This window comes from Lepisma saccharinum, chromosome 29 (assembly GCF_977018435.1).
Source record: "Lepisma saccharinum chromosome 29, izLepSacc3.1, whole genome shotgun sequence".
In the NCBI taxonomy this organism is placed as follows: Eukaryota; Metazoa; Arthropoda; class Insecta; order Zygentoma; family Lepismatidae; genus Lepisma; species Lepisma saccharinum.
In genome coordinates, this window is record NC_139257.1 from 39,362,864 (window position 1) to 39,378,478 (window position 15,615).

At 35.9% G+C, this 15,615-nt stretch overlaps 1 protein-coding gene across 19 annotated transcripts in view; it reads right to left on the minus strand.

The window, feature by feature from the left end:
• Positions 1-15,615, minus strand: part of trol (terribly reduced optic lobes) — a 1,072,318-nt gene that overhangs the window by 13,330 nt on the left and 1,043,373 nt on the right. For all 19 annotated transcript variants that reach the window (XM_083114888.1, XM_083114893.1, XM_083114886.1 and 16 more), the window contains 2 exons: positions 6,485-6,697; positions 2,782-2,929 (listed from right to left, as the gene is read on the minus strand). In XM_083114888.1, coding sequence (XP_082971014.1) covers positions 2,782-2,929; positions 6,485-6,697 — 361 coding nt within the window. The remainder of the gene's footprint in view (positions 1-2,781; positions 2,930-6,484; positions 6,698-15,615) is intronic.

A 15,615-nucleotide genomic window follows, 5' to 3' on the forward strand; every position in this document is an offset into this window, starting at 1 on the left:
CAAATAAATGAAGTTCTATTTTGTTTGAATTGAATTGTTGTTTTAAGCACACTTTATGCATAGAAAGGCTAATCGACACTGGATAAAGTGGGATCTGAACCACTGTACCATTTGCCTCCAGCAAGTATTGAACCCGGAACCCCTTAATTACAAGGGGGAGGCCAAGAAATGATTTTTTAATCAATAACAAAAAGTAATAGTAAGTTAATAATGGGTAGTAATAATAACAATAATAGTACACTGCAAAGTAACAAAAGACTGTTCAACAGAGTGTAGGTCATGTGACATTGTATTGCTATTGTTGTTGCTTCTTAAGCAACGTGTCACATCATGCACTTGTCACTTAAGCGAGAAAACTTCCTTAGTGTAGTGCGCCACAGTGCAAGTTTTTCTCAAGAGAAAAAAGTAGTATGTACAAATGTCTACATATGTAAATTTTCAAATATATATGATATATTCAAATAATAATCCAACAAAAATCTACAATGCCTATGAATATAGGGAGGATAAAAAAAATGCCAGAAATAATGGTAACATATTTTCAATTTAATACAGTGCAAAGTGCGTGTTCTGCTTATAGATATTAAAAATTTTAAAAAATACGATTCTTTGTTTAAAAAGCAACAATGGTTTCATATTGATTGAAATGCTTCACCTCAAATGTGTACTAAAATATTGCCACCATCAGTCAGACTGGACTTAATTATTCACAATTTATTTCCAGTCCATAAATACATATTAATTTTTGGATGGGTATCAGTACTGGAAAAACCTTTATTTTTTATAGTAGAAAGAAAGACAAATTGCAGTATTAATTAAGTTAAAAGTTAGTACTTCAAAATGCTACTGCAACTTATTCATAAGTGAATAACTAATCTATATAAGCAATACTGAGCTAAAGCTTCTATCTAATTGCAGATAAAAATAATAACAAAGCAATAAAGCTATGAAGATCCTGCAACATTAATAAACAATCTGATATCATCAATTTAAATCATTTGTATGTCAAATACAGTAAGAATAAACAGTTATCTTTTCATTTCCAGCTACCACGTATGGCAGAATATTACAATATCATGAAGCAGCACAATATACGAGGGCCATACCAAAAGTAAGCACACCTTTTTATTATCTGACATAAGTCTTTTGAATTGTCACTTTTTTTTTCTTTTCGATCTAGTGACAGGAACCCAGGACATGAACCGTAGGCACATTTTTATGATTCAGAAATAAAAAATCAGCCCATGAAATGGTGTCACACTTTTAAGACCTAAGAATTTCGAGAGCCAACAATTTGCAGAAAGTTATGGTGACTTTACAATACAACTTCACTACAGTCATTTAATTAATCTTAGAAACAATACATGTAACAGATTTGAAATTTAAAAAAATGTAATGTACCACCAATTTTAACCAAATTAAAATTATATTTGCTGCCACTTGTAAAGAACAAAACAGTGTTGCAGGATCTTTAATAACCCCTTGTGTGCTACTATGTTAAATTTTTAGTAAATTTCACTACAACCAATCTCCTTTTAGTAAAAAATTAATTTCTTCTGAATATCATTACACTAAATTTTGCAAACTAAAACTGCTTCTGCATTCTCAACTTACTATTTTGGAGAGTGGAATGAACTGAAAAAAATTTAGTACAGTGACTTTAATATTTTCAACTGTACCTGAAACCTTCATTGCTGTAAAGACCAAAGGACACTTTATTTATATCGCTGTTGTCTACCAGCCAGACAGTCGGAGAACTATTTTGTGCCGACTGAGAGCATGGATGTGGGAGAGACGACAACCGATTGGTCGGCCACTTACACCAGGTTTGTCCCACACTAAATACATAAAAACTTGTTTCACAGATCTCTATACTTCAATCTCTGAAGTTGAGAGTGACGTTAGCTCTCCAAAGCTGGGAAGCATATCTGAATCTGTCTGCCACCCAGAAATTTTCAGGAATTATTGTGATATTTATTGATTATTAAACTGGAAGGGGTTGGGGGGGGGGGGGGTTTCAGAACATCTTTTGAAGCATTTGAATATTTTGTATGTGTAACCAGAAAGGTTGATGCAATATCCAGATGGGTAAGTCTTCCTTATTCCCCTACAAATACCACCCTGAATATAATTGATGATTAGGGACATGCATATTTTGTTATTGATGGAAACACAAAATATGACATAACATGCTGTGCTGTAATGTTCATTTTTCAAGTTTTTGAAATGTGTAACATCCGTTTTCTTGCCATTTTTTTTAACAAAATGAACTGCAAAATGTGAAATAATAAAAACCATAAAATTTAGACTATTTACTTTCTGAAATCTGAATTATCCGAGTGTTATGCAAAATCACAGAAAATTGGTTAATCCTATTCCAAATATTTGAGAGTAAAAATAGTCTCCTTTACACAGGAGATGTAACTACATAAATGTGCTATTAGAAAGGAACTCTTTATTTTGTGTAATAAGCATAGTTGTTACATCAAATTAGGATTATATTGTCCATTTTAATGTCAAAATGCCATTTTACATACAGCTTTTGATGCCGAAATGTGCCCAGTTTTTGTACTGCAATCTGGATTTGGTATTCACCATAAATATGCGGCCTCTGGATCAAAAATATAAATAATTAAAATAAATTACTAAACTGCTATCACCAATTTTGAACAGTAAGTTGAGAATGCCTCATTTACATAAGCTGTTCTATTGATGCGTTGTTAAGCATGACTACTTGTTACAAGAAGAGGCGATTAGGAGAGAGAAAACTGTGCTACTTACTTTGAGCAAGGTAAGGCATTTACTGCTGACAAAGCTCTTTCGAACAAATTTAAGATTCCTGAGTTCTTTATTTCTATAGAATGGATGCAACCTGAAAATCCTTCCATGAATTTTCCTTGTGTCATGGTTTTGCTATTTGGCACACCACCTAGGGGGAAAAAAAAGAAAGAGGATTATTTATCATTATTGAGAAATGGATGAGATTTAATTATTACAAGATTTTTAAAAATTGTATGTTTTAAAAAAAACTTCAATCCTTTATGTGTACATTTGAGGATATAGATTCAAAATTATCCTGGGATGTGCAAACAAACAATTATGCTGCAAACTGGCCAGAGTCATCTTTTTATTAAATAAACTTAGATCCTGTGTAACTGAAAATTTATTGGTACAATCTTATTAGGTTTTTTCATAGCCATTTAATATAGGGGGTTTTATTATGGGGTAACTCATTAACTGCTGGCAATGTATTAATTTGCCAGAAAAAGGCAGTACGAAATATGGCTGGAATATTCAACCAATCTGTTTCATGCAAACCTCTTTTCAAACAATACAAAATAATGACTGTTCTATGCCTATACATATTTAGCTGCCTAATGTTTATCAAAGAAAATATTCATAAATTCAACATAAGACACACTGTCCACAGACACAACACAAGATTTAGTTATAAGTTGGACACACTACCAACCAAGCTAAAAACTCTTCAACCAGCTGCCAGGGACAGCCCACTATGCACCTCTTGAAAAAAATAGAAAGGTTCTGCAAGACTGGCTAAGAAAATAAGTTTTCTACTCAAAAGATGAATTTATTCTGCACTTAAAAGAAGATTTAAATTTCTAGAACTTTTAATATGCGCAATACTATTCTCTCCATACTCACCCTATGTGTTTATTATATATATAGGCTTGTTTATGCTATTCTTGTATTGAGTTTTATATTTAGATATATATGCTATTCTTGTATTATGTCTATATATTTGTATGTTTATACTATTCTTGTATTAGGTATGTCTAATATTTGTATGTTTATACTATTCTTGTATTATGTTTTATATTTGTACCAATGACTACATCTATTGCATTATTATAATGCTTAATGATGAATAAACATATTGATATAAATCAACATATTTGTATTTCTTGCAGTTATTCACTTGTGTGGCCAGAACCTGGCCATGATCGTGCCAGAAAAGGTAAGCGAGACATGGTGTCATAATCTTCAACTTCTTCTTCCTCCTGCAGGTCTGGGTAACCAAAGAACATTCTGTGACTACAAAAATGTATCATTCTATCAGTGATATGGTCTTCCTAAATTTAATTTTCCCTTTGGCCTGTAATTTGAGGCAAACAGAATCCATTTAAAAACCACAAAAATCTCATTGTGAATAATATATTCTAGTTTTATCACATTGAAGAAGAGTCCAACATTCGCTACCATACAGAAGAGCCAATTTTGAAATTATGTTATGGTATCTAAATTGAATTTTTCTCATTTGTTTTCCAAAATTTCATTTAATCTAATTTTATTAAATGTGTTTATATTAATGCCGAGTCGATACTGATGCCACTTTATTGGTATCTACCAATATCTTGTGCAGTCTGCAAAAATGCTGCACTACAACTTCACTGTAATTATTCTGGACATAATGCAAAGTTTATTTTTATTTCGTACCAGTTTTGCATGAAAAATAAGATTTCACGACATGTACTTTAATATTCTGATTTAATTCTTGCATGTTTTAATGCAAACCCTTGATAAATTGATGCATATTAATTGGGCTGGAATACTTGCACAGAAGGTGGATGATTTAAATCGCGATTAAATCAGGTGATTTTTAAAGAAGAAAAAATCATGATTTAAATTACTTTAAAATAATAATTTAGAGAATAATGTACATCAAGATTTTGTAGATATCAGAATCACTTTTGATGAAAGTACATTAATCTTGTGATCACTTAATAGTGTTTATTGCACTCTAAGAAAGGAAAAATAAGGGAACAAAATATATGTACTGATGGGGTGAAGCTCATATGAAAGGAAATGTAATATGTAAATTGTAAACACATGTAAATTTCTCTCAATTTAAAATTCAATATTTTTTATAGGCAAAAATAGCAAACATTTTGTGTAGAATAATATACAAAATATTAATCATGTTAAAACATAAATAGTTGTAATTATCATTAAATTCTAAATAAATATGCAGCTGATATTTTGTAAACTGTTATTAAAAAAAATACCAAAATTCAGCTACAACGACTACAGAAAATATTATAAGTTACAATTATATAGTAAATCCAGAATGTTTTATTTTCACTGGAAGAAAAGTTACTGAAATTATTATAGTTTTATTAACATACTACCCAGCTGGAATTTTCTATTGTTTCCAATTGAAATTTCAATTGGTTTCAATTGGAATGAATCGGACTCTATCGGTTTCAATTGGGATGAATTGGATTCTATCGGATTGGTTTCAATCGGAATCAACTGAAACAAATAGGTAAATCAAGACAATTTCCAATTGGTGAATTGTATCCAGTTGTAAGTTTGTATATATTCTAGAATCAATATCTTATCAATTCATTTATTGACTCGAAAGCATAGGTACTTTGATTCTTGACACCACATTTCCTGTGATTTAAAAGTTCTTTGGAAAAACAGCACACTTGAACTGAATTTGTTCTGACTGAATTCTAATGCATACTACTGAAGTCAGATTTATCTTAATAAATACCTAACAACAACTCTTAAGAACCAACTCGACCTTAAAGAAGCTAGTAGTTGGAATAAATGTTAATATTAGTTCTTCTTTTTGCAATATCAAATTTCCATGGTTATTCTTATGTGTACATAATGCAATTGGAAAAATGAGCAATCTTTTGATCAACTAAGTCAACCGTAGACAGTGTTTTGTTTGTTTATCACTTTTTTAAGTGTTGTGGATCAGATTCTTTGTTCAACCTAATTTGTTGCTGTTTTCGCATGTATATAAAAATAGCAACATGTCACTTTATGACTGAAGCAACATGTTTTTGATTTTCTATAAGTGTGTTGAACACCTGAAGCTGCAGAGTTAAAAACGTGTTCATATATTTGAAAAACTTATGTGAAAGTTTTTCTAAGTTACAAATTCCAGATGCTTTACCAGAGAGTGAGTGAGCGAGTGAGTGAGAGAGTGAGAGAGAGACATAGAAAGTGAGTGAGTGAGTGAGTGAGAGAGAGAGAGAGAGAGAGAGAAAGAGAAAAAGAGAGAGAATGAGAGTGAGTGTGTGTATGTGTGTAGGAATGTTTTTTTTCTAAGTTACAAATTCCAGATGCTTTACCAGAGTGAGTGAGTGAGTGAGTGAGAGGGAGTGAGAGGGAGAGGGAGGGAGAGGGAGAGAGAGAGAGAGAGAGAGAGAGAGAGATAGTGAGTGAGTGAGTGAGTGAGTGAGAGAGAGAGTGAGTGAGTGTGAGATAGAGTGAGCAAGTGAGTGAGTGTGAGATAGAGTGAGAAAGTGAGTGAGAGTGAGTGAGTGTGTGAAAAATCAGATTTAATTTTTTTTTAAATCATGATTTTTATTCACCCTGCTTACACACCAATATCAATAATATTTTGAACATTTTATTATTGCAATTTTCAAGCATCAGTATCGGTGTGAGTTAATAAGAGTATCAACATGAGTACTGATGTCTATTCAGCTGGAATTGATATACTTACCAATATAAATATTTCCTGCAGTATTCAGTGCTGTTAAAAATGACTGACTTTCTCCAAACTCCGTAAACATGTCATCCAATTCTATGCTTCCGTCCTTTTCTTTCCTCTTCACAACAGCTTTGTGTCTCTTTCCATCATTAACCTTCACCGATGTTTTGATCTGTGCAGGTCCTGAGCCTAATTCATAGTTGAACTCTAGATAACCATCAACAACTGAAATAAAAATATACAATATATACAAAATATACTACAATTGTTTCTTAAGAAATAACTCAACCATAAAGCAGCTAGTAGTTTGAATACATTAACATATCAGTAGATTTTCTTTTCAGCAGTGCTATGGCACTATCCTCAGAAGAAACGCATACCTCACCAAGTATTGTTAACCCATCCGCTTACCATTTAAATGCCAATTTTTTTGCCATGAAATACCATTTAAATCTGGCTATCTCCCGTGAAGGTTGCACAGCAAGACAAGATGTCAAATATTGTTTAAACTATCCAAGCAATTTACGTGAAAATTTTATATATTGAAGTGGAAGTATAGTAATAAGTATGCACATATGCAGTTTACTTGAAAGATAATTAGAAACTCACCTAATAAATTTGATCACACACATCGTTGCATTCATTTTCCATTCCTCAACCTTTTATATTTTTCCTGCCACAGCCACCTCTTCCTCACTTTCACTACAGTCTTCAATTTCACTAACATAAAATGAACCCCCGTGTTCATCTCCCCTTCCAAAATCCACATTTTCCTTTTCATCGCTATCGAAAAGCAACTTTTCAATCGCAGAATCATCTACAACATTCTTCTGCAACGTGTTTGCAAGACGTAACAAATGAAGGTTTGTTTACATGAGAAATTACTGAACAAAACACGCTTGAAATGGTATGAAAAACTTAGCAGCACAAACATACACGTCATAGATTTGAAAGATCATACAACCTCTGCCATCTATTGAATGAAAAAGGAACTACATGATGAAAATCGGGAACCCGTCGATTCGACGACTAGGTATGGGAACAGAATGTCCAGTCAGGCCGTCGATTCGACGACTAGGTAAGCGGATGGGTTAAATGAATTCATTGATAGTTTACAGACAAGGAGATTCGAATCTTGCAATCGGTCAAGCTGACGTGACGACCGCTTCAACGTCCTCACTGCATCGCCAGCTGTTTCGTTCGTACCCTCGCGAGGCAACAGTCCGTGCCGTCCAAGAGCTGGCCTAACCCATGGACCTAACCAAGTTGACACACGTGCAGAGGGTTGAAGAAGTCTCCGCGAGGAACATTTCCACCATGAGCCGAGAACAAAGTGGCAGGGGGCAGGGTTAGCCAGAAGAAACCGTGCCCATCTTCGCCTGGCACGGCGAGGAAACTTTTGCAGTGTTGACACAGTTGCCACCTTCAGAGAAAAGTCACTAAATACGACTGATTTGTAAGACCCGTTGGGGAAGTAATTTCTGCCTACTTTTGGAGAAACGAACCTAGTATTTTTCCAAAGTTAAACGAACATTTTTGATAATAGATAGATGCACCAAGAGGGCCATCCAGACTTTTTAAAAAATATAAAAGTAAAAAATCCTATGACGATGCGAGTTTCCTTTGGCATTTCGACAATTTCTTTTCATAACAAAGATATTTCCGACATCCAGTTAGAATACGTGTGCATGGAGGAGGAAAAGGTCATAGGATTTGTTTTTCCTTTCCTCTTGTAATTGTTATATTTTTAGGGAAGTGTCCTGTAGTGTATAAAAATAGGTTAGTGAGTGAAGATGAATCGGATTAGTACGTTATTACTTAAACACACGTTGTTGTCCACGTTACCAAACCAGGATAAACATCTTGGCCACTGGCGAAACCTCAAGGAGGGGGCAGTGGGGGGAGGGGGGCATTGCGGAGTTTTTTTTTTTCGATTTCTTGATCATGTTGGCACTACCCATCATGGTTGCCACTGGCCACCACTGCTTTTCAGCATAGTTATTATTATGTCTGTGTAATGCAATTGCAGAAAGGAGCCATATTTTGATCAACGTAGTCAACAGTATTTGCTTGCTTTGGTTTTTTTAGGCAATGAGGGTCAGGTCTTCATTTAAACTAGTTTTTTGCTGTTTTCGTGTGAATAAAGGAAGAACAATATGTCAATTTATGTATATAAATCAGTTCCAGATAGCACATAAGCTTGTGGCAAGCTTGCGATAGCTTCCTTTTAGCTTGTCAAAGCAAGCTTGACATGGCAAGCTTGACGTAAGCCTGATGCATGTGATAACTAGCGTGATAGGATGCATATTTTAAAAAATAAAACAATAGTCACCCATTTTATATAACAATAGAGATACTTAATAAACATAAACAATAGTGACAAAATGAAATAAAGCTGAAATACAGTGGAATGAATTCCAGTGTGAATAAAGCACCAAAGGTTTTATTTCACGTGGCGTACACTAGATGGCAGTGCAACTTAAATGTAAAATAAACATAAATTTTAGTAACATAAATAAGGATAACTTTGATTCTAATTAGTGAAAAAATGTGTTTTATTATCCTTCGAAAGATGTGTGAATATTAAAGTTGCAACGAAGATCCGAAAATAAAATGTGGTGATTAAAGTGAAACTCCCATGATAAATATTTTTATCCAACACTATATAATCAGGAGCTAAGTACTTCAAAGAACACGTCAGTGCGTCGAGAGAAAACCCCCTTGGAACATTCGCTGTGACTGTAATTTCAGTACATTTGGAACGGACGACTGGAGGTAATTGCAGTCTACACAGTGGTTTGGTGTTCCCGAGGTACTTTGTTGAACGCCTTGCTGCGAAGGGATATCTAGCTCGAACGACACTTTTCAGGTGGTCGCAACTAGGTTGTAGCCCCAAACATTCACCGTTGGAGCTCTGGTCACAGTAGCTAGAGATACCAATCCTTTCTTTCTTTCGTTGGCTCTGGTTTCTGTCCTCGTTTCTCATTGGCTGTTTGGTTCTAAAATCTTGTTTGGTAAGTGTCTGTTCCGAGACTTTGACTCTGACTCTCTCCATCACGTGCAAAGTTTGCAGCACTTTGTACTCTGCTTATTTTGCAACACCTGAAATAACTCTGTCTCCTAATTGTTTCGTCTTCGAAAAGGATTACTAGGTTGCCTCCCTTCGCTCACCATGCATCAAGGGCTCCCCCAACAAGTTGGGGGTGCAAACTCTCGAGACAGGATAATCCAAAAACAAGACCGAGGCAACTCAAGAAGCACTTCAGCCGATTCAAAAACATCGAGGGATCGCTCTCGATCTCCTCTTCAAGTACAAAAGAAACAAAAATATCAAGAACAAACACGCAATCCAAAGTTAAATCCCAGAGATACCACACAAATTGATGGCCGAACTGAAGAAAATTCCACTGTCTACAACTTCCTACTACAAAATTACGACCCCAAGTACAGAACTCCTAAGTTGCTCCTTCAACAGTTACAAAAATACCTCCCCCGAGCACAAGTAGAACAAATTATATTCACCAGAAATGGCATCATTATCAAATCCAGAGATCCGCAATTTCTATCCACTTTGAGAAACAAAGTTTCGTTCGAAATTTTTGGACCACAGGCTGCTCTATCCCAACTGACACCCAAAACTGCCAAACAATCACCACCCCCAAACAAACCACCTCATATGTCAGTTGTTATTAAAGGCGTAGATCCAGAACTCGCTGACCAAGAAGTATTAGAAGAACTACGTTTGGAAGGGCATGAAGTTATAAAATGCGTTCGAATCCAAACAACGGACCAACTTACCTGATGCGAGTAATAACAGATTGTTCCAGCACAATCGATCGCTTACTTCATGAAGGGGCTTATATATATCGCCAACGACATAGGGTTGAACCATCGCATTCAAGGGCACCTCTTCCGTTACGATGTGAACGCTGCCAGAAATACAACGCCCACACTACGGCAAATTGCCCCGAAACACCTATCTGTGGCTATTGTTCTGGCCAACACACGACTAAAGAGTGCACAAATCTGAATGCACCACCCAAATGTAACACGTGCAAACAGGCTCATCCCTCATATAGTTACCGTTGTGCTGCACGCCCAAACCCCGAAGCCTCACGCCCTGACCTAACTGTACCATTAAGAACTATGGACTCTACAACTCCACCACAGAACTCTCTGAAACAACCAGTGACTCTTGAAGATCTACTTAGATTTCAAACATTAACCCTACAAAATATCCACCCATTTCTACGCCAACATATATTACAACAGATAGTACAGACAGCTAAGACTCTTTTTCGTGTCCACCTGTTCGCTACATATTCTGGTCCACATGTACATTTTCAAATTGTACCACTGGAAACTGAAGTTTAGAAACCTAACTGTTATTTATATAATTATGGCGGGCTATATACAATATAATTTCCTATTTATGAACATCCGTTCTCTACCGAAACATAAAGCTCTATTCCAGGAACTTCTCCTGGAAGAAGACATTCATTTCTTTGCACTGAATGAAACCCGTATCCCCAAAACCACACCCCTTTACATACCCAGGTATTCCTTGCTACATACACCTGGTCCTACAACGGCGCAACGATTATGTGGTGGAGTAGCCCTAGGGATCAAACCAAAATTTCCCTATAGAACAAATATATTACCACCTCAATTTCCATACCAAGAATATTCTATTGCCACACTTTATCTCAAAAGCATAAATGTGACATTGGCTACTGTATATATACGACCCACTAGCCCTCTACCTACGGACTTCTTTCTTTATATCGCTTCTACATACCGTCACTACTTCATACTAGCTGATATTAATATACATAGTCGAACAAATGCAGAACGAACAGCTTTCCACACAACCATCGATAACAATACTACAGGTATATTTCAAGATTTACCATCTGCAACTCGTCCAGAGAGTAACACAACCCCCGACGTAGTTTTTGTGTCACCTTCCTTAGCTGACAAAATTAACATAGAAGTCCTTGCACCGATAGGAAGTGATCATGCACCAATTAAAATAACTCTACCAGTGCACCACTATACTCAATACAAACAGGCTCCTCCAAAGCGGATCTACGATTATAACAGAGCAAATTGGGAAGGTTATCGAGAAGATCTCTCCACTGTCTTTCAACATCTCACCCCTCCAACGAACTCTGACGAATTAGATAGGGTTGTAGAAAACATCACGTCAGAAGTCAAACAAGCAGCAAGCACACATATACCACAGATAACTGTGAACATTTTTAAACCTAAACTACCACCTAAATACCTTCATCTAGTGACTGCATCACGTCGTGCCTATCGGGAATACGTACAAACAAGGAATCCTGAATGTCTGCGAGTTCACCGTCAATGGATAAGAACTGTCCATAACTACATAAAGGCACACAAACAACGTCAGTGGATCGACACTTGCAATCACCTTGATGCTGAAAGCCATCCTAGCAAATTCTGGAAACGATTTCATATGCTTACAGGAAAACATACAAGTACTACGTACCCTCTTCTCTCACAACAACAAGCTCTTACAAATGATTACGAAAAGGCAAATGAATTTGCACAGATTCTCCAAGACACATTTACTCCTCCGCTTCCGCTTGCTCCTAATAGCAGATTAGAATCTCAAATAACAAGGAAGGTACATCCTGAAAATAGACAACTGCAACCCAGTTCTCATCATACTATCAACGCAAATCACCCTCTTACTACTTTAATCACCACAGATGATATAACAAACGCAGTCCGCAACAAAAGAAACACTGCCCCAGGGTTTGATTCCGTCACATATGTCTTGATAAAGAAAGCTCCACTCGCAATGTTGTCATTTCTCGCCTTGATATACAACTTAATCCTTCGCACTGGACGAATGGAAAGTGTCGAAGGTACTCATGTTTCCGAAACCTGATAAAGATCGTACAGACCCAAAATGCTATAGACCTATACAACTAACATCAACACTCAGCAAAATCCTTGAAAAAATTTTAGTCCGCCGATTACACTCTCACTTATTGTCAAATAATTTTCTCCCGATACACCAAGCCGGATTTAGGCCACACTTTAGCGTCTTGGATAACCTACTAAGACTCTCAAATCGAATTTACAACCAGTACAATACATCTAAACCCTCTTGTTTAATACTATTCGATCTTGAAAAGGCATTCGATAAAGTGTGGCACACCGGCCTCATATATAAACTGCATAAGTTTCGCCTTCCTTTCTGTTACATTCGATTAATTTTCAACTTTCTTACCAACCGAATGGCATATGTAACAATAAATAACAATCTGTCTCACCCTATCTTCTTGAACGCCGGAGTACCGCAAGGATCGGTATTATCTCCATTGCTCTACTTACTTTATGTCGCAGATATGCCAACTTTCTCTCAGGTGTCAACATACCAATACGCTGATGATACAGCTCTACTGGCTTGTGGTTCTACAATTCAAGCAATAAATCGCATTATGCAACCAGCTATTAATGTATTTCAACGATGGTTCGACACTTGGAGACTCACCATCAATAGCGCAAAAACTCAAGCCATAATATTTCTTCCTACCGGATGTCGCTCACGGGTACAAAGAAATCCAAGTATGTTAGATCTTAAGATCCGTGGCACAAGCATAATTCCTACCAACAGCGTCAAATATCTTGGTGTCATATTTGACACAAAACTAACATGGACACCACACTTACAGAACATCAAAAAGAAAGCCAAAAACAGACTACAGCTGATGAAGAGACTTGTCGGCACGAATTGGGGACTTCGAGCAAACATCCTCCTAAATACCTATCTGGCCTTTCTTCGGCCCGTACTTACGTATGGACATACAGCATGGCTCTCAGCAGAGGACTCGTTCTATGAACGACTACAAATCATAGAGAGACATGCATGTCGACTGGCATACAGAATCAAACTACCAAGTCCAACTCGACTCTTATACACACGAATAAGTTTTCCACATATAACACTTCCCCTAGAGGCATTGCGAAAAGAATATATAAATAACAGGATGGACAAAGAACACCCACAGTTGGTTCACACAATCCGTGAAGATGCAATACACGACTGTTACCCGTACAGATTGTATACTCCATTACAACATCTTTTAACTCTGTATACTCTGACCATCGGGCCCAGACATCCTGATTATGAACTATACACCATTCATCATCCACCACAATTACGACCACATTTATACCCTTCATATTGCAACTAATAATCAAACTACAAGAAAGGGTATTTATTTACTAACATAAGAATGAAAGCAGGGTGTTATATAATATAGCAATGAAAATCCAAGGTCATTTCAAGACTAGGTTAGTGTTCATTTCATAATCCCAAAAATAGAAAAAGTGCACTTAGCCTATCTATTATTATTATTATATATTTAAAAGTATCTAGCACGTACTGAAGAGAGGGACATAACCCTCTAAACGGATGAACTATTAAAAAAAAAAAAAAAAAAGATTCAAAGAAAAATTGAATACCAGTGTACCGTTAGAGATTGTTTGATTATTGAATAGTTCATTGAAGTCTTCATCCTAACTTTTGCATATTTTGGGGGAGCACGAACACGAAAAGTTTCTATAAGTTGCAAAGATAAACTGTGACGTTAGAAACATAGTTCTTTCTTGTTCAGTAGCCCAATTGTTTCTAGTTTTGCTGTTATGAATATAAGTGTATACAATGTACACTATAGCCATTATATATATATATATATATATATATATATATATAAAAATTTAGCTTAAAGATACATATTATCGCTTACTTCGAGCATTGCATTCTGTAAGATGATTCAAGCATGCCTTGACAAGCTTGCTGCAACTTCCAATTGTGGTAACTAGATTGCTTAATGCAAGCTTGCATCCAGCTAATAGCTTGCCATGGCAAGAAGCTTACTGCTAGCTACTTAGCTTGCCGTGGCAAGCTTGCTTCATGCTTGCATCAAGCTGTCTGTGCTATCTGGGGTATGTTTTTCAATTTTCTACAATTGCGTTAACCACAATGAAGCTAAACACTTAAAAAACGTGTTCACTATATCTGATTTCTTTGTTGTGTGAACGAACGCATTCCTAAGTAACAAGTTCCACATGCTTTACCATACATTTTTCAGCTGTTTATACAATTTTTCCATTGCATTTTCAGTTGTGTAGATAAGAAAATTTTCATTACTGACAAGAGTACTGTTTTCAGACAGCAATATACTGAACACAATTAGTTGTACAATTATATTATTGAAAACATTAAGAGTACAGTTCAACTACATAAGATAGAAGAAACAGTTGAACTACTAAAAACAGTAGAAACAGTTGGGCTACTAAAAACAGTAGAAACCATTAGCAGTACAGTTCAGCTAATGAAAACAGTAGAAACAGTTGGGCTACTAAAAACAGTAGAACCCATTAGCAGTACAGTTCAGCTAATGAAAACAGTAGAAACAATTGGGCTACTAAAAACAGTAGAACCCATTAGCAGTACAGTTCAGCTAATGAAAACAGTAGAAACAGTTGGGCTACTAAAAACAGTAGAAATCATTAGCAGTACAGTTCAGTTAATGAAAACAGTAGAAACAGTTGGGCTACTAAAAACAGTAGAAATCATTAGCAGTACAGTTCAGCTAATGAAAACAGTAGAAACAGTTGGGCTACTAAAAACAGTAGAAATCATTAGCAGTACAGTTCAGCTAATGAAAACAGTAGAAAGAGTTGGGCTACTAAAAACAGTAGAACCCATTAGCAGTACAGTTCAGCTAATGAAAACAGTAGAAACAGTTGGGCTACTAAAAACAGTAGAAATCATTAGCAGTACAGTTCAGTTAATGAAAACAGTAGAAACAGTTGGGCTACTAAAAACAGTAGAAATCATTAGCAGTACAGTTCAGCTAATGAAAACAGTAGAAACAGTTGGGCTACTAAAAACAGTAGAAATCATTAGCAGTACAGTTCAGTTAATGAAAACAGTAGAAAGAGTTGGGCTACTAAAAACAGTAGAACCCATTAGCAGTACAGTTCAGCTAATGAAAACAGTAGAAACAGTTGGGCTACTAAAAACAGTAGAAACCATTAGCAGTACAGTTCAGCTAATGAAAACAGTAGAAAGAGTTGGGCTACTAAAAACAGTA